Genomic DNA, 22,195 nt, shown 5'->3' with positions numbered 1-22,195 from the left:
TTTCAACTGCACTTTTCTCCAGTACGTACTTTCACTGCTTCCAGGATTAACCATCGCCACGTGTCCCCTGAACTCTTTCCAAATAATATATATATGTGTTTGTATGAAAGGAAAGAAAAACATATTCGGTTTCAGTGGAACACAACAACGTCAACATGTTTCGATTTTAATTCCTTAAAATCTACGAAAATTCGAAGCCTGTTGAGGTTTGAACAACGACAATTAATCAATTACTTCCTTAATAATCGAAGCTACCGGTTTGTTAGGGTTGGTTTTCACTTGTTGTTTGGGTTCTCGATATCTTAGGTCAAAATTTTAATTGCTTCTCAGGAATTTTGATTATATTTTTTCGTTTTGATTGCTAAATTTTTTAGGCTTTTGATTGACTGGGTTGATTGATTTCGTCGTTTGTTGCTGAGAAATTGGGGGAAAATGAACGGAACGTTTTTTCTTGAAGATTTGGACCAAAGTTTTGTTTTTTAGTTTCTAGGGTTTGTAGTGTCTTTAATTTGATTTTGATTTTAATTAGGGTAAAAATTATTTGGGTAGTTATCAGGCAATGCTTTGTTTTTTATGGTGTAATGTTACTGGACTTTGAATTATGTTTTGAAATTTTGAATTGGATGATGAACTTTGTTATTGTTTTTTCGTATAGGGACAAATTCATGGCTACTGGAACAATGGCTACTGCAGCTGGTGCAGCTGCTCTTTTGTACTACATGTTGAACCGGAAAGTGCAGTTGAGTAAATCACATGATCATGACTATGGCGTCTGTGATAATGGTTCTGCTGCTACCAGTCATGCGCCTTTAAGTAGAGGTGTTTCACATAGACCAATTCAAGCACCGGGTACCTGGTTAGAGACAATATCAACTTTGTCAGAGACTCTTAGGTTTACTTATTCGGAGACTCTGGGGAAATGGCCCATAGGGGATTTGGCATTCGGGATCAATTTTCTATGGAAGAGGCAGGTGAGGATCCTTTATCTTTCTAGAATATGATATGTGCAATGATTTCGAGTGTTTGTTGTGAATGAGTACATTTGTTTTGATTCTATACTCTAACCACAACTTTCAGGGAAACTTGCATGTTGGCAGTGTATTTGGTGGTAAAGATAGCATACAACTCGAAGGACCTGAGATTACTGCAGAATTAAGATATCTGCTGAATTTGTTAACCCTGTGTTGGCATTTCTCAAAAAAGCCATTTCCTCTATTTCTGGAGGAGACTGGGTATACTGAAGAAAATATTCTTCTTCAGGAACCAAAAGCAGGAGTACGTTTCATTTGAATTGAATCATTTTTTCATCGATTGATTCATTAGTTCTCTAACTTGATGTGGGTGGATTGTTGTTGATCTATGCAGATACTGAAACCAGCTTTTACGATATTAGTTGATCACAAAACGAAGTGCTTTCTCTTGTTGATTCGTGGAACACATAGTATCAAGGATACTCTGACTGCTGCTACTGGAGCAGTGGTGCCATTCCATCACACTGTTGTGCATGAAGGAGGAGTAAGCAATTTAGTTTTAGGTTATGCACATTGTGGTATGGTTGCAGCTGCACGGTGGATTGCTAAACTTTCCACTCCTCCTCTTCTTAAAGCACTTGATGAGTATCCTGATTATAAACTTAAGGTTAGTATATAACTTGGTTAGTTCTATGTGAATGTACTTGGTTTAGTTTAAATTTTTAGTTGGAAATGTATGTTCAATATTTTAACAAGCCTTTTGGCATTGTAACAAATTAGTTATACAGTTGAGATAGCACCCTGAAAATGTTTGACATATTTTAGGCAACCATAAGTACATTCTCTTATCATTGTCTTTATTAATGTAGAATACTGATGGTCATTAGAGCCATGTCCTCACATGTCCAACACAAGAAATTCTATTAAAAGCGTTCTACAAATCACTTTTTATTGTGGATTCCATTATAAGATTTTTATGAAGAAGCCTGCTTCCTGTAAATAAGTAAAATTAATGAAGAAGAAAAGAGAAAAAAAAAATGATAATGTAGAATGGGAATTCAGCTCATGGTGAATACAAATTTTGATGTAGATTGCAGGTTCCATTACATATTTTAGTTCTGTACAAGAGAATTTTTACTTCAAAAACGATCAAGTTTTTACTGTCCTCTTATGTTTTCTTTTTGATGGGCTTGAAAAGTGGTTGTTGATTTTTTAGCCTCTGTGTTTGTCTGCGCAAAGCCCCAACACCTCTGTACTTTCAGTGCTGTTGATGTAATCTCTTTAAAAATATAATCATACTCCAAATCCTCTTAATTTCTCATTTGATGTGATTTGATTGCCAGTAAATAAATTTTGGTGTTTACTTTTGTGGATTTTTAACAGATTGTTGGACATTCATTGGGTGGAGGCACTGCTGCTCTTTTAACTTATGTAATGCGGGAGCGGAAGGAATTGTCAACAACAACCTGTGTTACATTTGCTCCAGGTTTGTTCTTTTTGTTCCAAGACAGGGGAATAGTATTCCTGTTACATTATATACTAGGAATGTTTACATGTGAACCCACCATAGCCTGATGCTTCTATGTTAAAGTTTGTTCATGATGACCATATGTTTTTCAGTTTACTCCAGTCTGCTGGATGAGTTTTTCATTAGTCAAACACAATCGTAGAGCTAACTCGATCTCATGTGCAGCTGCTTGTATGACTTGGGAACTGGCAGATTCGGGAAATGATTTCATTACTTCTGTTATAAATGGGGCTGACTTAGTGCCAACTTTCTCTGCTGCTTCAGTGGATGATTTGCGAGCTGAGGTTATGTTCCTACTTATTTCAATTTCTGCCTTGTTTTAAAAAGAGTTAAGATTTGAATTTTGAATTTCCCTTGGTGAATTGTTGATCTTAAAAATCCTAGCTTGAAATACAAAAAAAGAGGCTAAACAGTGCTTGATAGAAGTTTAAATGTTTGTCATCATTCACATCGGCTGAAACATATTAGTCTTGCCTATTCCTCTAGTTGAAAACATTTTCATGCTTCTCACAAAAAGAAACTCTTTTCAGGTGACTGCATCTGCTTGGGTGAATGATCTTAGGAATCAGATTGAGCGTACAAGAATTCTAAGTACTGTCTATCGCTCTGCATCAGCACTGGGTTCTCGCCTTCCTTCCATTGCAAGTGCTAAAGCAAAAGTTGCTGGGGCTGGGGCAATTCTGCGCCCAGTGTCCAATGGTACACAGGTAACCTCATTTTGACAAGATGAAAGTTCATTGGCCTGCAATTATCTTGTTTCCGAATTTCTGTAGTACTCAAGCTGTGCAAAACATTCCTCTTGTTTAAAATCTAACCAAAATTTTTTTACTGTAGTTTTAGTCTGGTCCCTTCTTATACTTATTGTTTTATTAAGAAATCAGGCACTCCCCACTGTTTTTCCAAACCACTATGAATTATCGATTTATGCTTTCAGGCATATTTTAACTTGGTTTACTGATTTTCAACTTGTATGTCATGTAATTGTATACAGGTGGTTATGAAAAGAGCCCAGAGCATGGCCCAGGCAGCTTGGACACGCCGTACACTTAACTTGTCACCATGGTCATGCATTGGACCCCGTCATCGAGCCTCAGCTGTTCGTTCAATCTCAAAAGAAGATGGAGAGTCCTTAGAATCTTCTACCTCCAAATCCGAAACTTCTGAACCTTTTCTTGCATCTCCCAAGAAAATCACAACCAGAACTTCAATGGAAAATATTCAACTCCCTGTCTCTTCTTCTGTAGGATTGGAATGGACATCAGAAGTTGGGTCTTGCTCGGTTGAATTGTGCCCTCACACGGATGAAGATGGTGATCTTGATGATGGTGAAGATCTTATGAGCCATAATTCACATGAAGACCGCATGACCGAAGTTGAGTTGTGGCAACAACTTGAACATGAGCTTTATGACAGAACATATGATGAGGGTGGTGATGTGGTGAAGGAAATAAAGGAAGAAGAAGCAGCAGCCATTGCAGAGGTAGGCGAAGGTCAGGCTGAGAACTCTGCATCAGAAATGAAGGAAGCACACAGGTTTTTTCCTCCAGGGAAGATCATGCATATAGTAACTCTTCTTGTGGATGACGACTCTGAAAGTGATACACCATCCTCTAGCAACTCTGACTGTGATGAGACAGTGACAGAGCCTAAGGTTGGAATTTTCCTTACCTCTCGAACGCTGTATAGTAAACTTAGGTTGTCACAAACCATGATAAGTGATCATTTCATGCCAGTATACAGAAGACAGATTGAAAAGCTAATAAAAGAACTTGACAAGGAACAAGGTTTGGATGACCCTAATCACAATGGGCACACCAAAGAGGTAGTTTTATAGAGAAACTGATCATCCAACTAATAACTTGTAATATATAGCTCTGCAAAGAACAGCATTGCAAATCTTCTAGTTTGACTGACTCAAATCCAGGAGCCACAAGAATTCACCAATCTTCTGGGCATATCAAAGGTTTTGACAAAACAAAACTCATCTTTGGCTACCCGGGGTGTCCTTTTTGATAGATGACTGTAGGTCTCCCTCAACCAGTATATAGAGTTTTGGATTTTTTGAACTATAACTTTTCGATCTCTTTGTTTGGAAATGATTCATCAAAAAGTTGTATGTTAATTTGCTCATTCAATGAGCTTTTATTAAATTTGATTGATTTATTCTTGAGCTCAAAACATGCCATTTCTTCACCTTCACATTGTAATGGGAAGGCTTCAGAAACACTTCTGTGGTTCATTTGGTTTGTGTTCATATCAAACTCATATCACATAGACCTGAGAATTCGTGATGCAGGGTGTTTCTGATAGTTTGATAAATGCTGTGTCAATTTATTTTAAAGCGAGAGAAAAAATAAATAGATAAATTAATGAAAAATATTTGTACATATAGTTTTTTTTTTGTTATAACAAATGATAAACTGGGGAGGGGAGAAAGACATATAACCAATGTGATTAAGACTGAGACACTTACCTAACATCAAATTAACAGTTTCTTAAATCTTGATCCACCACATAGAGTAAGCTAGATTTTTACAAAACTGGTGGTCAAAATCAAATCCAAGCTTTTGTCCATTTATTATGCATCATTAATTTGACATCAGAAAATAAAAGAAATTGTCCTATTATATATGTTCAATGCATGTATAATTGCTGCTTTCTCAAGCGATTGACAATAGACTCCAACAACTTGGTAATTATTATTATTTTTTTTGAAAAATAAAGACCTTGCAATAATTTCTGTAACATTTTTTTGTTTGTTTTATGGGTCAATAAATACGGCCTTCAACTCATTAGACATCTATCACTTTTTTTTTTTATAATTTTCTTTTAGTTTTAATTTTTGATTGAGATTTCGTACTTATCAATTCATCTCCATAATAAATTAACAATAAAATTAGATACAAAATTTTTATATACAAATAATGATATGTTACCACGTGATTAAGTGTTATTTTATTTTTAATTTTTAATTATTTAATCATATAATAATATATCATTATTTATATATAAAAAAATTATGTACATAATATCATTCATAAATTAAATAATTAAATTGGCGGAATCACATAAGTATCAATAAAGGGCATATCCCAAATTAGTCAAGAAAATATTAGATAATTCAAGAGCACTAGAAAATTAAGCATTAATTTTGCTTAGTGTATGACAGGTAAGCGCCACGTCAAAAATAATTAATTATTTTACATTATTAGCCCCATCAATGTCACAATTATGCCTTCAAATTGATTAAACAAAACTATATACGTTTTTTATTTTTTATAAATAAAAATATATATTAACAAAGAAATAACCAGCCCTCGAAAGAGACTCAACAAGAAAATTATGTACACGTGATTTGCATTGATTCGAGGTTTCAAAATCTATCTCCTAGATTGTAATTAGGGTTTTATCTAATTTTTATCGGTTTGTTCCCACTTTCAATTCACCTAACCATGTTTCTTTTTGTTTTTTAATAAGCCAGGATCCCATTTATTCTCACTCGTATTTATTGGACAGATTTTCATTCGTATTTATTAAATAGATAAATTTGAGATACAATAATCGAATCTATTATCATTATATCAAGTAAATTAATATTTTATATATATAACAGAGACTCGAATCCAACTTTTACTTTGAAATTTCTAATATTCTATCAATTTTACTAATTTTTGATATCAATATATGCCTTTTTTCATGATACTAATTAAAAATTTTAATAATTGACCAAAGCACGTATGGATTTTAGAGTTTAAATCACCCATTACATTTTCTAAATAGCACTTAGAAAGTTTTGTTAAACCAATTAAGTCAAATATACATCTTTTGAAAGTACGTGTTTTTCAAGCCATCATGCTTCACCTTCTGATCATATTGTCAAGGTCGTTCTAATAGGAGATGACATGCATCCATCGATACTACATCATACCATGCGTGATCCTGATACTTCTTCATCGAAAACTACACTAAACACCCCTTGTTCACTTTCACTTTACAATCCTTTTGAGCCATGATAACTTGTATGGCTTAGGATCGATGTTCCTCTGCCTTCATATTCAATTTTATCTACCATGGCTGTAGTAACAATGTTCTTATAACCCTTCCCATCAATAATTATGATACATACCTTCCCCTTCAAGGGGCACTTTGCATGAAAAATATTATTCCTCAACTATTTCTCATCTTTTGTTTCAACAACATTCAATAATCTTTTAACAAATAAAAGATTCACCTTTATCTTCATAAGTGATCTTGTCTTCTCTGAAATCTGTCTGCTTTTGTTCTTCTGCCTCACCATTGCATACTAGCTCATTATCTTCCTCAATTAACGTCACAATCAGTCTGAATTTTGAAACACAGTTTTCCTTTAAAACCTATTGAACCAATTTTGACCACTTGCTTCCCTTTGGATCTGGTTTAGGATTAGTCCCCTCCATTGCCACGGTTGTTGGTTTGAAAGACGTCAAACCCTCCCAAATTCCCAAGGATTCCTTACCTGAAAAGTGGCAAAAAAACCTCAATCCACTGCCACCTTTTTGCTTAATTTGTTTTTCCACGTTCATAGCAAGTCGACAAACATCTTTACGTACAATATTATTGCAGTCGCACTATATATGAGATTTTAGCCCAAAGAGCCCCAAGGTATCTAGCAATTGTTTGTTCATCTTCCTTGACTACATAACGTCTCATCCTTTAACCCATCAAAATCCTTTGTAAACTTCTCAACAGAACCTTCTTGCTTAACATTCTGATACTCAATATAAGCTTCTTCCTATATGTTCAGGAAAAAACTTTTGACTCAACAAGTTCTTCATTTTCTCCCAATTATATCTTCTACTTGCCTGACTTGGACCATTGTTTCTTAAAATGCTCCCACCAAATTGATTCATGTCTTCTCAACTTTACCTTTTGATTCTTCAAAAATTCCTTGATATCAAATATTCTATCAACAATATCCAATCAATCAATAAACTCATCAGGATGAGTCTTACCATCAAACTCTTGAATCTCAATCTTCATGCCTATATCCCACGAATATTGTTGGTTTCTCTACCTAATCTTCCAATTTGCCACTTGTTTATTGGAACTAGCGAAAGGATTAATGTCTTCCACTCCATCCTCAATGATTTCATTGTTGCATTCCTCATCAACTTCTATAGGAATCTTGACTTGTCCAAGTTGCCTTTGAAGATCTTGAATTTGCCTTCTTAGATTGTCAATCTCTACGTCTTGTGGGTCATGTTGGTGAAATGTTGCACCTTCTACAGGAGCGTCTTCATGACCCCTACCATGACCTTGTCTACCTTGACACTATTTGGATGTTTAGCCACTGATAACAAACGTTTATTATGATACCAAATGATGTTAAAACAATAATAAAAGATGACAAAACAATAAGCAAAACATATGATATGATAAAACATCATCAAATTGTATCAAAATTTAAATATTGGATAAATAAATTCCCTTCAGTTAACTTTATTGTAAGAGCATTAATTTCAATCTCAATAATAGACTATGTTTTTTAAAGTTAAACAGCCTTTTTAAATATTTTTATAAAATCTTAGAGTTGAAAATGACCAAAATGAAAAAAAATAATTAAAATTTATCTCTAAAATTGTAAAATTTAAATACGGCAAAAATTCTTCTATTTTAATGGAATGGTTGTTCTTTCAATAGAATGTTTGTTGTACTCTTGACTCTTGATCATTTAGTATATAACAATCTTGTCTGGTTTCTAGTTGTACTTCACTTGTTATAGAAATAGATAATACAATTATAAGAATTAATGATTAGTAAAACGATTTGTTCGAATGAGAAATGACCATTGGAATGACTCATTCTAATGGGAATAACTAAAGGCATTTTGAAACGTCTAATAACACTCACTAAGGGTCTTATTCTTATTTATATGATGCCTAAAATGTTTATTCCTAACTCATGGAACGTCTATTCCATTATCCCTACATCACATGAAATTAAAAAAAAAAACTAATTTTGATTTATTATTTCTCTTAGTTTCTATCATTTTCTTAGGGTTCTATTTGTTTAACAATAGTTGGCCTAGGTACCCAAAACTTAATTTGGAGGAGGTTCCATGTTGGTTCCAATTCTTTTTGAGATAAAATCAAAACTAGACTTAGAATCAAAACCTATTTTAGGTAGATAGGTTCTAAGTAAAAAACTAAAACAAAAAATTGAGAAACCTGACAGTTTCAATTCTAGTTCTGATATTTTGCTCATCTCTTATATAAAGGCCTTAAACCTTGTTGTGACACACATATTAGAATAAAAAGATCTTTATTTTCATGTCTTATGAATTCTAACAAAAGAATTGTGATATAAATGAGTTTTGTTGGCATACCAAAAAGGACCTAGAGATTTAATGCATTACCTATCAATTGTGTCCCTCCATTTACTGGAACTTTGAAAAATGACCTAGAGATTCATGTTTGATATGCATGTGATATGAATGGGAAATCTGGAAAACTTCTAGCCATATGAATATCATTATTATTCAGTATTGAAATAAATAAGTTTACACTTGCTGCCTTGGTAGCATTAATTGAATTTGAAAAGAGAAAAGTTTTGCCTTTATTATTTGTTCTCGTAATCTAGAAGTTTGAATAGGAAGAAGATAGAAACAAATAAAAAGAAAGAAATGGGTGGGTTGTTTTATCTTACAAACCCTATAATAATCACAATAATTCCCCTTGGATATGATTAAATAACAAAAACCTGTAATAGCTGTAGCAATCATAATAATCAAATAAAAATTTAAATTTTCGTATATTATTATATGTCTTTTAAAAAATAAAATATTAATAAAAAATTAATTAATATATTATTATTTTTAAAAATATCACAAATATTATTAAAAATTTAAAATTTTTAATATAAATTCTTACTATTTCATTACTTTCTCTAATCAATTATATTGACTCATATCAATAATGTGTATTATATCAAATTATACGTTTAACATATTGTTTTAGTTTAATATATTTTATAATAAATATCATTTTTCATTTATATCATATGATATCGTGTATCATAGAATCTCGATAACTATAGTAGTAGTAATAACATAAATCTTTCTGCCATTGAAATTTTAGTGTTAAAATATTATAAATATCTATCATCCTGTCATATTATTAATTCAAAAAGATTTATTTTATTTATGAAATCTTAGAAAATCCCAAACTTTACAATTGATGTTACAAAAAAATAAATAAATAAATTTACAGAATATTTTTTATTAGATAATGGGAGTCATTTTCACAATTGATGGCAATAATAACAATAATTTGGAATTGCAGTCATGGCAAAGCATGGTCTATTGTATTCACTAAATAACATTATTTAGAGTATGACTAGTTGGTAAGTTAAGGGTGATTTGGAATCCCCCAACTAAGCATATCCCTTTTTCTATTCAAGATAATTAAATCATGTAGTGGGGGCAAGAGCAAGAGGGGTTTGCTTAAATTGTAAAATAACCCATTAATCATCAAGATGATAGACAATATCGTCATGCTTCTTTTCTCTCACGTGATCAATTATTTATTATTCTAATTCTTCTAATTAAAGTCACTCAAACTACCTCTCTGAAGCAAACACATATTTATTTCTATCAATATGAAACCAAGCTGTGAAGGGTGAACTAATGCTTGACTTTGAGCCTTGTCATTAAACGTTAAGCCTAACTCGTTTGATTAACTCCCTGCAAGAGTGAACGAAATCAATGCCAACCGTCCACAATGTGAACAAAACTCAATTGAATATCACCCCATTAAAAATTCTTGTCTTGTCTTGTCTTGTCGACCTTCTTACTTGAACATGAACATTTGCTTCCTTCGTTACTTTGTTTTTACAGCCAATTCCTTGATGTGTAATTTGTATTTAGTTTTTACTAATGATTGTAATATCGAATTCATAACGTAAGATTCAGGGAAGTGTGACTGAAATCTAGTTCTAAAATTGCTTTAATATTAGAACTGTAGTTAAGGTTAGTGGTGGTGAAAAACCTAAATTCAAAACTAGGAAATTCTTGCGATACACGTGGCAGAAACCCAGGTGAAAAGAGAACACAGAAAACGTGGAAACGAAGTAAATGATGGGTAAAGTTTAGTTTGAGATGATGATATGAAGAAGCTGAGCTGGCTGCAACGGTCAGGATTCACTGACAGCATAGTTTTTACGTACATTGAATTTACTCTAGTTCTTTCCACTTCAATCATTGGCCTCTCTGTTTATAAAAGGTTGTTATTTCTGTCTTTGAACCTTCTACCTTTATTTGATTGAGCTTTGTATTTGTGTTTGTGGGTGGAGTCGTCGAAGGAGAAGCAAGAAAGAGTAAAATCTTGGTTTTTGTTCATAAAAAGATTTAAGTTTTAACGAAAAGGGTGTTTTGTGTGTTGTTGAAAATTGTATTTTGAGTGTGTTTCTGTCTGAAGATTGGGAGGAGGAAGAAGGGTTTTGAGTTCTACATAGAATGGTTTTGATGTGTGATTTTTTAATCCATGGTGGAGGAGATAAAGTTGAAGAACGAGAGTGGGAGAAAGAGAGATAAATCAAAAGCCATAAGTTCTGGCAGAAGTAGAGAGAAATTAAGCACTTAAAAGAAAGATACAAGGATTTGTTCAAGTCTGCTTTTGCTGGTAATTCATCTTGTTTTTTACTTTTTTGGTTTTTGAGCTATCAATTATATGTTGAGTAAAGTTTCATTTTTTAAAGTTTCTTTCATGTTTCTGCGTATTTGATTTTGTTGGTGAAGCAAAGAGTTCGGACTAAAGTTTGGTCATTTGTTGATTTTTGATTGATGATTGATATATAGCTTATGTCATCATTAATTTTGCAGGGTGATTGGCAATATCTGCAACAGTAGTAAGTGATCCAATGGTGGTATCAGCCCCAGAAACAGCACAGGCAACCACAAAAGCAATCAATCAAATTGAAGTTGAGTTCGCAAAATGTGATTGCTGTGGCCTAACTGAAGAATGCACGCCAGAATACATCCAAACAATTCGCCAAAGTTATCAAGGGAAATGGATTTGTGGGCTGTGTGCAGAGGTCATAAAAGATGAAATTTTAAGAACAGAAAGACTTATTAGCACTGAAGAAGCAATGACTAAGCACATGGATTACTGCAAAACATTTAGATCTTCTAGACCGCCACCAGATCCCGCAATTCATTTGATTTCTGTATTGAGACAAATTCTTAGAAGAAGCTTGGATTCCCTTAGAAGATTAAGATCAACTCCCTCTAGTCCTAATGAAGTTGATGAAATTTGCAGTCCAGGATTCACTAGTTCTGAAAGTTGTTTCCCTACATTGTCTGGTTGATGTAGGTTTAGATTATGGACTTGAAAAAAATAAAAATGGAGGTGAACGGGGGGAAGACCACAATTCAATTGATGCAAAAATAAAAGAAAAACAGAAGGGTTAAGCTTAGATTTATCATATCTAATGTTCAATGTAGTTATCAATCTTAAATAGAAAACTTTCTTTTCCTCTTGTTAGCAACATCAATACTTTCTTGTGTCAATTTGCTATTAATCTTTCTTTATTCTTTGTCTGGCTTGCTTGGTTTTGAATGAAGATTCTCAGGAGTACAAATTCGGCAAAATCAATGGCTGTTTCTAGTCCGTCTGCACCAGAAAATGATTCTGCTAATCAATATTAATCAGAATGATGACTTGGTTAGCATAGATTTTTTAACTTTGAACTAAATTCTGATATTCTGTGTGTGATTCTTGTGAGCTGATGAGTTGCCACTGCTGGCGTTTTCTTTATGAGATTCTCTAAATAAAAGAGGGAGCATGTCAGGGGCTCAAAATAGATAAGAATTATTCTAATGCCAGCTGTAACATGTATTTTGAGTTGGCTTGCAGAATATATAATATATTCCAGTCTTCAATGACATGAATTTGTTTAGTCTTCTATAAGCTTTCCAGATCCTTACAATGATCTTTTTAAGTTCTATACAACTCAGATTTTTGGATTGTATTTACAGTTCTGAAGAACTCGTTTTCAGATTGCAAGGTAAGATTCAAAGTTCATGATGCTATTTTCTTTCACCTGTAAATTCATTCAAAAGGATGTGGATGATCTTATTTTTTGTCTGGTGATGAACTTTCTTCTCTTTAATGGAATTGTTGAAGGCCACAAAATGTTGGAGAAGATTCAAACCTCACAATGGCCAGCCAATAATCTCAAGCTCAACCATATTCTAACCTGAGATGATGAAAGAATGCTAAAATTCAACGGAGTGTTAAAAGTTAACTAATTGTCATCATTTGAGGCAATGATAATGACCCAGAAAAGTAAAAAATTGTGTGTACAAAAATGGTTGAAAAAAGTTTACAGTTTAAAATGTGGGAACTATTTAAAAGTACATCTAACCACTAGAATTGGTAATAGAGATTAGTGTCTGCCAATAATTCAGCAAGATTAAGATTCAAAATATCTGCTCGAGTGAAGCATGATGTTAAAAGCCTTTTCCATTAGATCTAAACGGTGAAAAAAAACAACTCAAGAGTGACAACTAAGATAGCAACACTAGAACCAGTACACTGGTAGTCACAATCAGAGCACTGCTGCCGATGAGTCTGCCATAGAAAATTAGAGGTACTGGATATGGGACTTTTGTGAGACTCTGTTTGCCTGGTTGGTGTGATTTGTTTGTATTGTAAGAGCTGGAATCAGAATTGTGCCTCTGTTAATCCAAAGACAGGTCATCTTATTCAGATTAGGAGCTTTTAACCACACTAAACCTCTCACTTTATAAGTGGCCTGCATACTATTTTCTCATGATGGCAGCACAAACCCACCCGCATTCAAGTTTCTAAACATTGGTATTTGTGCTTGACTTTGTTACTGTCTAGATTAAAAGTTAAATTTTGAAATATCGTCAAAAGAGAAACTTTTACTCTTTAATACTTGAAATTTTTTTTATTGTTACTCAAACTATCCTTCAAATTAATAGAAAATATTATCTTGGAGAAATTAAAATGTATTTGTCCCTGTCAATAGTTGTACACTTCCTGAAATGAACATCAGACACCAACCTGGAAGATTCTAAACCAATCAATCCCCTCAACCCTCTACCCTCTTCCAATGGTAATGTGACTTTGTTTTTTCCTTGCCTTCATTAGCAAGCACTTTATCTAATCTTATTATTTTATTTATCTTTCACATTTGTCTTTTGCCAGAGTTGATCTGTTTGTTCATATGGAAATTTTGGAGTTCACATGATTCTCACTTTTTTGTCTTCTAATTTCTGTCATTTTTTAATCAAGCCTAACTATTCTATTGATTGAAACAACTTCTTAATATGTCATCTCAAGTAGCCTTTTTACTATATAAATTTAATACCCATTTTCTCCTATATTACTTTATTCGATTATTATAAATGATTGACCAAAGAAGTATGAATTATTTTACTTGAGCAACAAGATAATTAGATGAAACTTTGGGGAATAAAATTGCGGGGTGTCCTGTTACCTTTTGCACGTTTTGCAATTTTTGTAAATAGATTATAAGATCAAACAAATTATAGTGTCTTGTAAATTTTAAGTTAATCTTACGGTTAATTGTCTTCAAAGTTCTTTATATTCTTTCAGTAACACAGTTATAAAGGAAAATCCAGCCTGTTGCTTTATAGTAAACTTTCTTTACATCAGTGATTGAAGAAAGAACAATTTCCTCTTCGTGCAGTGAATGGCAACATTCATGGAACAACTTTGACAAGGTGAAAGAGTAAGAAGAATGAATTTGCTTGATCTTTCTTTGCTGTTATTTTGCTGCAGTTTGCAGTTACTGGAACCTTACCAGCTTCTCTGCAGTTTGCTGCTTATGTCACAACAGAAAAGTTAGCACACTTGCCGGATAAGGGTTCAGACTAGCCAAAATTGATTCCTTGGGCCAGTGGTAATTCATTTCCATAATTGATTGTGCTGCAGAGAAGTTTAAGTAGATAGATCAATGAAAAAGGTCTAAGATGAAGCTAAGACAATGAAGATGATCACTTGAGGGAAGTCAATGATGGCAGATTGTAACAAAATTTACCAAGTTGATCGTCGCATGTATTGCTTCCAAGAGTCACTTCCTGCTTCACGGCCACCACCTGTAGCCTTTTCACCACCAAAAGCACCACCAATCTCAGCCCCATTTGTGGGAATATTTACATTGACAATACCACAGTCACTTCCAAGTGGCCTGCTTACATGAAGCCAACAAAAGTTTGTGAAGCTAAATATATTACTTCTTTTATGAAAAGAAAGCTAATCTTTCAACCAGAAAACTATAGAAGAACCAAGAAATTTCAAGCTCAATATGAAATAATAATTAAAAGCCGAGTGACATGCAAGAAAGTGAGACATTCCACTATTGAAAGTCAAAGTAATGTTTTCAAAAAGTACTTCATAAAACCAGAAAATTTATGAACTATGTGAAACACGTACAAAACCATCGATATGAAGAAACCATTAAGCGATAAAAGATATAACCACTTACCCTAACCATTTAAAAATAAGTTCAGGCTTCTGCGTGAAAATGGAACTACTTAATCCTTGGGGTACCGAATTATTTATTTCAACAGCTTCTTCAAAAGTCTGTAAGGAAATCACATTTTAGGAACATTTATAACAGAAAAATATGACAAACAGAATCAATAGTTTCTTACTGATTCTGACTGCTATCTACTCTAGGATCCACCACCAGAACATAACTAAAGTATTTACCTTAAATTTCATGACATACAGAACAGGTGCAAACAGCTCTTCTTGAACAACATTTGATTTTGGAGAAATCTCAACTATTGTGGGCCGAACAAAGTTTCCCTCAGACTCTATAACTGTACCACCTGTAAGGATCTTCCCTCCCTGCAAGACATCACTTTTAATGAGATAAAACTTTTTTCCGTATAAACTTGGGTTTTATGGCTTATGTTGAAAAATTAAATGTTAGAACATTAATGTAATCTAGGAAACTTCAATGTGTAAGAGGTAAATTATTACAAAAATATTGGTTGATACAAGGGTGAAGACTGAACATGCCTGAGATTTTATTTTCTCTATTCCTTTCTCAAAGTTCTGCCTTGACGTGGGAGTATGCAATGGCCCAAGCAAGGTACCTTTTTCCAACGGATCTCCCACCTTAACTTGTTTGTAGAGCTCAACTAGTTGATCCAACACTGTTTGATATATACTTTCATGAAGAATCTTCAACACCAGCAAATAGTTCAGTAATAATTAGAAAAACATTTATTAGCATCATATAGGAAAGTTTCAACAGAAAAATCCCATATATGGACATACCAGCCTACGGCAAGTTGTGCAGCGCTGGCCTGCTGTGCCAACAGCGGCAAATAGAATGGAACGAACAGCTAGCTTGATGTCAGCATCATCCATGACAATTATAGCATTGTTTCCACTTAATTCAAGCAAACATTTACCAAATCTCTCATTTACTGTTTTTTGCACCATTAAACCCACCTGTAATCCAGTGAAAGTAAGATAAATTTAAAAAAAAAACCAAAAGGAATTAAGAGCTTAACTAAACTGAAGCATTAGAAATCAACTGAAAATTCGAGCATAAACATGCACTCAGGAGATTTGAGTTTGAGAAGCACTAATTGAATCAATTGCGAAGGAGTGCTACCGTAAAAAATAAGATGAGAAGGCAACAAGTTTTATAGATCAGAGCAAGGCGGGAGTACCTTTGTACTCCCAGTAAATGAAACCAGAGGAATTCGTGTATCTTTCGCAATTGCTTGGCCAATTTCAGCACCACCGCAAAAGGCAGTAAAAATTGCCCCAGGTAACTTGTTCTTCTCTAAAACCGCAGCCACTAGCTTTGTTATTGCTATGGTGATCAAAGGAGTTGTTGGAGCACCTTTCCTGTTTATCATGAAATTGATTTCAAGTATTAAAATTGCAATTCCTGGCATGCAAAAGTAAATTAATATTGTCCAAACTCAATCTTTGCATCAAAGAAGCAGATCATGTAATAATGTAAAAACAAAAGTAAAAGCATGTTAATGTTTGAATTAGATTTGTTAAGTTAGTCAGCTGATGCCCATGACAGGCAGATGCAGCAAAAAATGGAATTCATATACTAACAGAAGATGAAGCATAAGCTTTCCAATTTACTGCTTTGAAGCTTAATAAACCAATCTTTACAGATTCAATCAATGAAGGACTGCCCATTCAGAAACTTTTTACTTAAAAATATTACAAAACGGTCCTGGCAAAGATGCTACTTGGTTCGAGTCAGCAGCTGGAGTTCAACGGATTATTTTAGCTAATTTCTTAAATCAAGCTATATTGCCAACAAATTATAACAACAAACTATGATACGAATGAAGGGTTAGCACTAATTATAAAAACTCTCTGATTAACTTGGAAGTTTTTAGACATGAGATCATGAACTTCAACCGATGAGATGATGATCAAAACGTCCCTTCAAGGGTAAATGACAGGGCAAACTTAAATTTACACGGAAAAGTATTTTTGAAGATGAAGCAAGCAATTGAAAAACAAACACCAGTTTACTTACAACAAGAAATATGAATAACCTTTGGAACAAAAGACAGAATTTATGTTAAAGGGACTGGAAGTATGGACCCACAGTGCCAAGAATAACATAATCAAATGGCATCATAACCAATCTAAAATGGGACCGTGAAAACTTCTATGCTTCCTTCCAGGTCAATTTTACGACTTACCAAACAACACAGTTGCCACATACAAGTGCATTGCAGGCATTCCATCCTGCAGAACCAAATTGTGATTAAATTTATGTCATTAAGTAGCAAAAGAAAGTCATGTAGATAACCCCAGAGAAAATAGCAAGATAAATTGTTGAAACGGACTTACAGCATATGTTATCAGTACAACATAAATAAATTTCAACAAAAAAATGGAATACTGACAGAAGAAATTGCTGTAACTTCTGGAGACAATGGAAAGCAATTGAAATTATCCCTGATAGCCAGACTATTTACATATCAAATAAAAAAATTCCAACAAGAGATAACAACCTTGTTCAAATCCCCACTAGAAATGCACTAAATGTACACTCTCCAACTAAATTATAAAGCAAGTTAAGGAAGTTGTTGAGGAGATGGCCACCAATATTGGAATCATTCTTAAAGAAAAAAGTGTTGCAACATATTGCAGCAATTAGTAACTAATGGAGATAGTAGAACAAGGTATGCTTACCAAGAACAGCACATGGGAAGTTAAATGCTGTAATTACACCAACTACTCCCAGAGGATTCCACGTCTGTATATACGATGTACACATTAATTTGTTTTATATTGGAAAATAGATTGAATGTTTTGATGAAAATTCAAAATTACAAAAATGTAGCAAACCTCTAACATCATATGATTTGGACCTGTTGACAAAGAAAGTAGTAACTATTAGTTCACGAATAACTTTAATGAACTTGGGAAAGAAAAATAAACAAAACCAATTCAGTTGCAGAGTGCAACTAAGTTCTAAAGCTACCCAAAGATTTTTGAACACTGTAGGATGATTGCATGTAATATCTAGGACTATTTATAAAGCCACCTGGATAAAGATTACCACAACATACAGAGAAACAAAGGTTGAATGATAGAGCTTACGTTCTGAAGGAATAATCAACCCATTAATTTGCCGGCTTAAACCCACAGCAAAATCACACATGTCAATGATTTCCTGCACACATTAGCTCACAAGAATGAGTCTATATTCTAGATCAAAGAAATAGCAGAATCACATCCAGTCATTATGGTTTGCTTACAAGAATTGGTCTGTTTCCTGCACAAAATGAAATAGCAATACCACAACCAGTCCAGATAAAAGATTAAAAAAAAATGGAGCTGGTTTTATACACATTAAATTAGCAATAACTTAAAATGTCTTGATACAAGAATGATAAATCTGATTAATGCATACCTACTATTATTATGTTAGTCAATAGCTCAGCAATTCATCAAGGCAAGTAAATACTAGCAATGCATCCCGTAGACAACACACAATTTAATCTATTTTACCAACAAAACAACATACTTGAACTTCTCCAATTCCTTCTGCAAGGATTTTTCCCATTTCAAGTGAGACAAGACGACCGAGTTGGCAGAGTTTCTCTCTCAATGCTTCTCCTATCTGTCTAACAATCTCCCCTCTCTTTGGGGCAGTAACCTGCAATTGTAGATAAACAAACCATAGGCCCCGAAAGGGTTTTGCAGATTTAATGCAAGTTAACAGGACACTGAATTCTAAGACTCAAAAGATCAAACAGCTCAACAAAATTTTAAACTTTCTATCATGACAAATAATGATCTTACAGTCATCCATATCTTTGCTGCTTCACTGCAGGCTCTCATTCCTTCCTCATAATCATCAATTGAAGCCTCCATAACAGTAGCAATTGTCTGAATCAGCAACATTAACACATTATAAGCTAATTAATGAATTTGAGCAAGGTAACAATTCCTAGAACTATCAATCAAATAGTTTTTAATTTTTGCCATTCACCACTGTGCATAGATCCTTCAAATATCTTTGCATACCAAAATTTGGATACGCATACATGTCTCAGAGGCAAAAGAAAATTTGATACTAGGAACTGATACCATCTCATAGAACTGAATACAGAAAAAAAGTGATTGGGTTTGTTAATTTAAAGGACCATGTTTATTGGTTGACTTGGCGTTGTTTATGACATATCACTAAACAGTTTCCCTCAGTATAAAAAATTCCAACCTTCCACTAAAATTTTGAGAAGATCCCATTTTGAAATTAATTTTCAAATTTCAATGGGAAGACTGTAAGGCACCTGAAGACTTTAAGGTATCATCAGTCAAATCCATAAAGTGCACAAAAGCAACCATTCCATCAAGATTCAATCCATGATCATTAAAATAAAACAATTAAACAGTGTACAAACACAAATATACTGATAGAGTTTAATGAATATTTATATAACCTGATTGTTAACAGGATTCACTGAAGAGACCACAGGCCCATGTGCCTTCCACGTGCCATCCACAAAACACCCCAGATTCTCAGAACTTAATCCGATCTCTTTCAGAAAGTCATATTCTTTCTTAGCAAAACCCATATCTGCAAAAAAAAAAAAAATCATAAAATCTCACGTTAATAGAGGTAAACCAAAAAAAAAAATCTTCAACCAGTATCAACTCTATATTTTCCCAAAACTCGAAAGATTCAATTCGTGAAATCAATTCAATTCCTCTCCTGAATTTTCTCAGCTAGCAAACAGAACCTAGATAACCAAAATGCAAAACCAATCTGAATCTCATATTTCTCACTCAAATAAACACAAAAACACACCCTTCAAACGGAAAAAGAGATATCATATTAACACAGATAATGTTTTATATTCCCATAAAAAGTAACTTTCTTTAAAAATTTTCCTAGCAAACAAACACAACCCAGATGAATAATAAATCATGAATCTAATGTTTCCCAGTCAAATAAACACAAAAACTCAGCCTTCAATATAAAAAACACATAAAGCTACATACTTGCTCTTGGAACCGTGGATTCAGATGATAAGGGTATTGGCTTAAATAACCCAAAATGACATGAAAAGTGACAAACAAGTGATTAGTTTGGTTGAAGAGGAGAGAGATACATGTAGTGAATGATTACGATGATGATGATTTATCCACTTAGTATTGGGTGATACGTGTAGTGAATATAAACAGAGCTGGATTGACAAATAATTATGATGATAATGATTTGGATTGTGACTGGTTGACTGCAATTCTTCCCTGTGTTCACGTTGTGTTTAAATATGGACATTTGTTTTATGAACACTGATAAAATTGATAATTATATGTCATATTTTGGAAATCTGTTTTCTACAGGTGTACTATGGTTGCTTCTTTTGGCTGACCAATTTGACCTAATATTATTATATGCGCTCGGTTAAGTTTAATTTCGCTGTTTTCAAGGAGTGAAAACATTTTTGGGGCGTTTAATTTAGGTAATATTTTATTATCAAAATAGAAATATTACCTTGAAGATAAATTACTTAAAACATTATTAGGTATAAATGATTACTATGTTTGATAAAATTTAATATGTATGAATAATTATTGTATTTGATTAAAGGTAATAAAAAATTATTAGTAAATTATTTTACTTAAATATCCGTAAATATAATTATTTTTAAATGATTTTCATATTATTTGTCATATTAATTAAAAATAAATTTATTTTTGTCTCAAAAAATTAATAAATACTAATCTAATTATAATAAAATCAAGATTACCTTGATAATCTTTAAATACCTAAGGTGAAGGTGGTAATCAAATTATCATTTTTATTACATGTCACGTCAGCATAGGTAATAGAAGATTACTATAATCTTTTATTACTAATAAACTAAACAAAAGAATAAAAGATAGATTATCAAGATAATCTTTAAAACTCATAACCAAATGACCCCTTTGTGTATTTGGTTGAGGTATAGTTACTCAAATTCCCAAGAATAATACTTTTAATATAATTTTAATGTATAATTTTATATGTAAATATCGACATATCATTATATAATTAAATAATTAAAAATTAAAGATAAAATAATATATACTCATATAATATATATTATTATTTATACTCCTAATTTTATTGAATTATACAATATATACTTTCAATCTAAAACTTCTTAAATTAGTTTCATGACATACATGATTGATGTGTTATACTCAATATCTCTAGGTGTGTACAATTATTTATAAAGAATAAAATTATGTGTTCTAATTTATTTATATGAATTAAGGTAATTATTTATAATTAAATGATGTAATTATTTATTTTTTATATTAAATTATATAAATTAGTTTATGAAATATATTCATGAGACATTAATTTTGTTGTCTAAACCTTTTTAGACAAATTTATAGTGATTTTACTTTTTTAAATAAATTTAATTTTGTTTTCAAAAATACCCCTTTCAGCTAATTACATCACTCTTTTAGTTAATTATATCATAATATTTTTTTTCGATAACCTATAAGTATTCTATGTTTGTTAGATTATGATTCGAAGATTAAAAACTTATTCAAAATGATTAATTTTTGTTTTAATATAGATCAGAACAAAAATATTAACATAAATGCAAAAAAAGTTGTGTAAGTGTGTGTGCAAGTGCATAAGGGTGCACGAGTGCGTGCAGGTGTGTGAGGGTACGTGCAACCTAACGCACTCATTATATATATATATACACACACACACCAAGAAGTGTGCACATTTGTTCACACCAATTATACATATAATTATTATTATTATTTATATACATTATATTTTTTAAATATAATATTATATAATATTTAAAATATATAATAATAATATATTATATTACCCGCGCATACTTTTTCCTTCGTATCTCTGTTTGTTTTTTTTAATATTTATATATTATATATAATTATATATATATAATGAGTGTATATGCATTCATATGCACCCTTACGCACTCATATGTACCATGCACATTCATATGTATCATTCTTTACACTTATATTAATCTTTTTTTTCTAATATGTATTATAACAAAAATTAATCATTTCAAATAAATTTTTGAATATTTAAATTATAACCTAACAAACATAGAATACTCACAGATTATCAAAAAAAATATTTTGATATAATTAATTAAGAAAGTTATGTAATTAGC

General features: G+C 32.4%; 2 protein-coding genes and 1 long non-coding RNA gene across 5 annotated transcripts; 2 read left to right on the top strand and 1 right to left on the bottom strand.

The window, feature by feature from the left end:
- Positions 1 to 129: 129 nt before the first annotated feature.
- Positions 130 to 4,662, top strand: LOC123210319. 3 transcript variants are annotated; one of them, XM_044628596.1, is made up of 8 exons: positions 130 to 206; positions 656 to 971; positions 1,078 to 1,275; positions 1,366 to 1,638; positions 2,355 to 2,457; positions 2,665 to 2,783; positions 3,030 to 3,206; positions 3,491 to 4,662. In XM_044628596.1, the coding sequence occupies exons 2-8, from the start codon at positions 666 to 668 to the stop codon at positions 4,331 to 4,333; spliced, it is 2,019 nt and encodes a 672-aa protein (XP_044484531.1). In that variant the 5' UTR covers positions 130 to 206; positions 656 to 665; the 3' UTR covers positions 4,334 to 4,662. The 3 variants fall into 3 exon arrangements, with proteins under 3 accessions (XP_044484531.1, XP_044484530.1, XP_044484532.1); XM_044628595.1 differs by having other exon boundaries at positions 131 to 267; XM_044628597.1 differs by having other exon boundaries at positions 131 to 306.
- A 5,862-nt stretch (positions 4,663 to 10,524) lies between these two features.
- Positions 10,525 to 12,027, top strand: LOC123210318. Its single transcript, XR_006501252.1, has 2 exons — positions 10,525 to 11,156; positions 11,357 to 12,027. It is a non-coding gene; the product is annotated as an uncharacterized LOC123210318 (long non-coding RNA).
- Positions 12,028 to 14,131: 2,104 nt separating this feature from the next.
- On the bottom strand, positions 14,132 to 20,190 carry LOC123211867 (aldehyde dehydrogenase family 7 member B4-like). The gene is made up of 15 exons (XM_044630809.1): positions 20,040 to 20,190; positions 19,478 to 19,614; positions 18,837 to 18,923; positions 18,559 to 18,690; positions 18,132 to 18,204; positions 17,877 to 17,899; positions 17,721 to 17,784; positions 17,225 to 17,270; positions 16,217 to 16,397; positions 15,816 to 15,992; positions 15,555 to 15,719; positions 15,240 to 15,380; positions 15,013 to 15,110; positions 14,566 to 14,715; positions 14,132 to 14,453 (listed from the first exon to the last, which is right to left on the bottom strand). The coding sequence occupies exons 2-15, from the start codon at positions 19,610 to 19,612 to the stop codon at positions 14,399 to 14,401; spliced, it is 1,527 nt and encodes a 508-aa protein (XP_044486744.1). The 5' UTR covers positions 19,613 to 19,614; positions 20,040 to 20,190; the 3' UTR covers positions 14,132 to 14,398.
- Positions 20,191 to 22,195: the final 2,005 nt, after the last annotated feature.

Source organism: Mangifera indica, chromosome 3 (genome assembly GCF_011075055.1).
Source record: "Mangifera indica cultivar Alphonso chromosome 3, CATAS_Mindica_2.1, whole genome shotgun sequence".
Classification (NCBI taxonomy): domain Eukaryota; kingdom Viridiplantae; phylum Streptophyta; class Magnoliopsida; order Sapindales; family Anacardiaceae; genus Mangifera; species Mangifera indica.
Note: the sequence above shows the minus strand (reverse complement) of the source record. Positions and strands in the feature narration are given on the sequence as shown.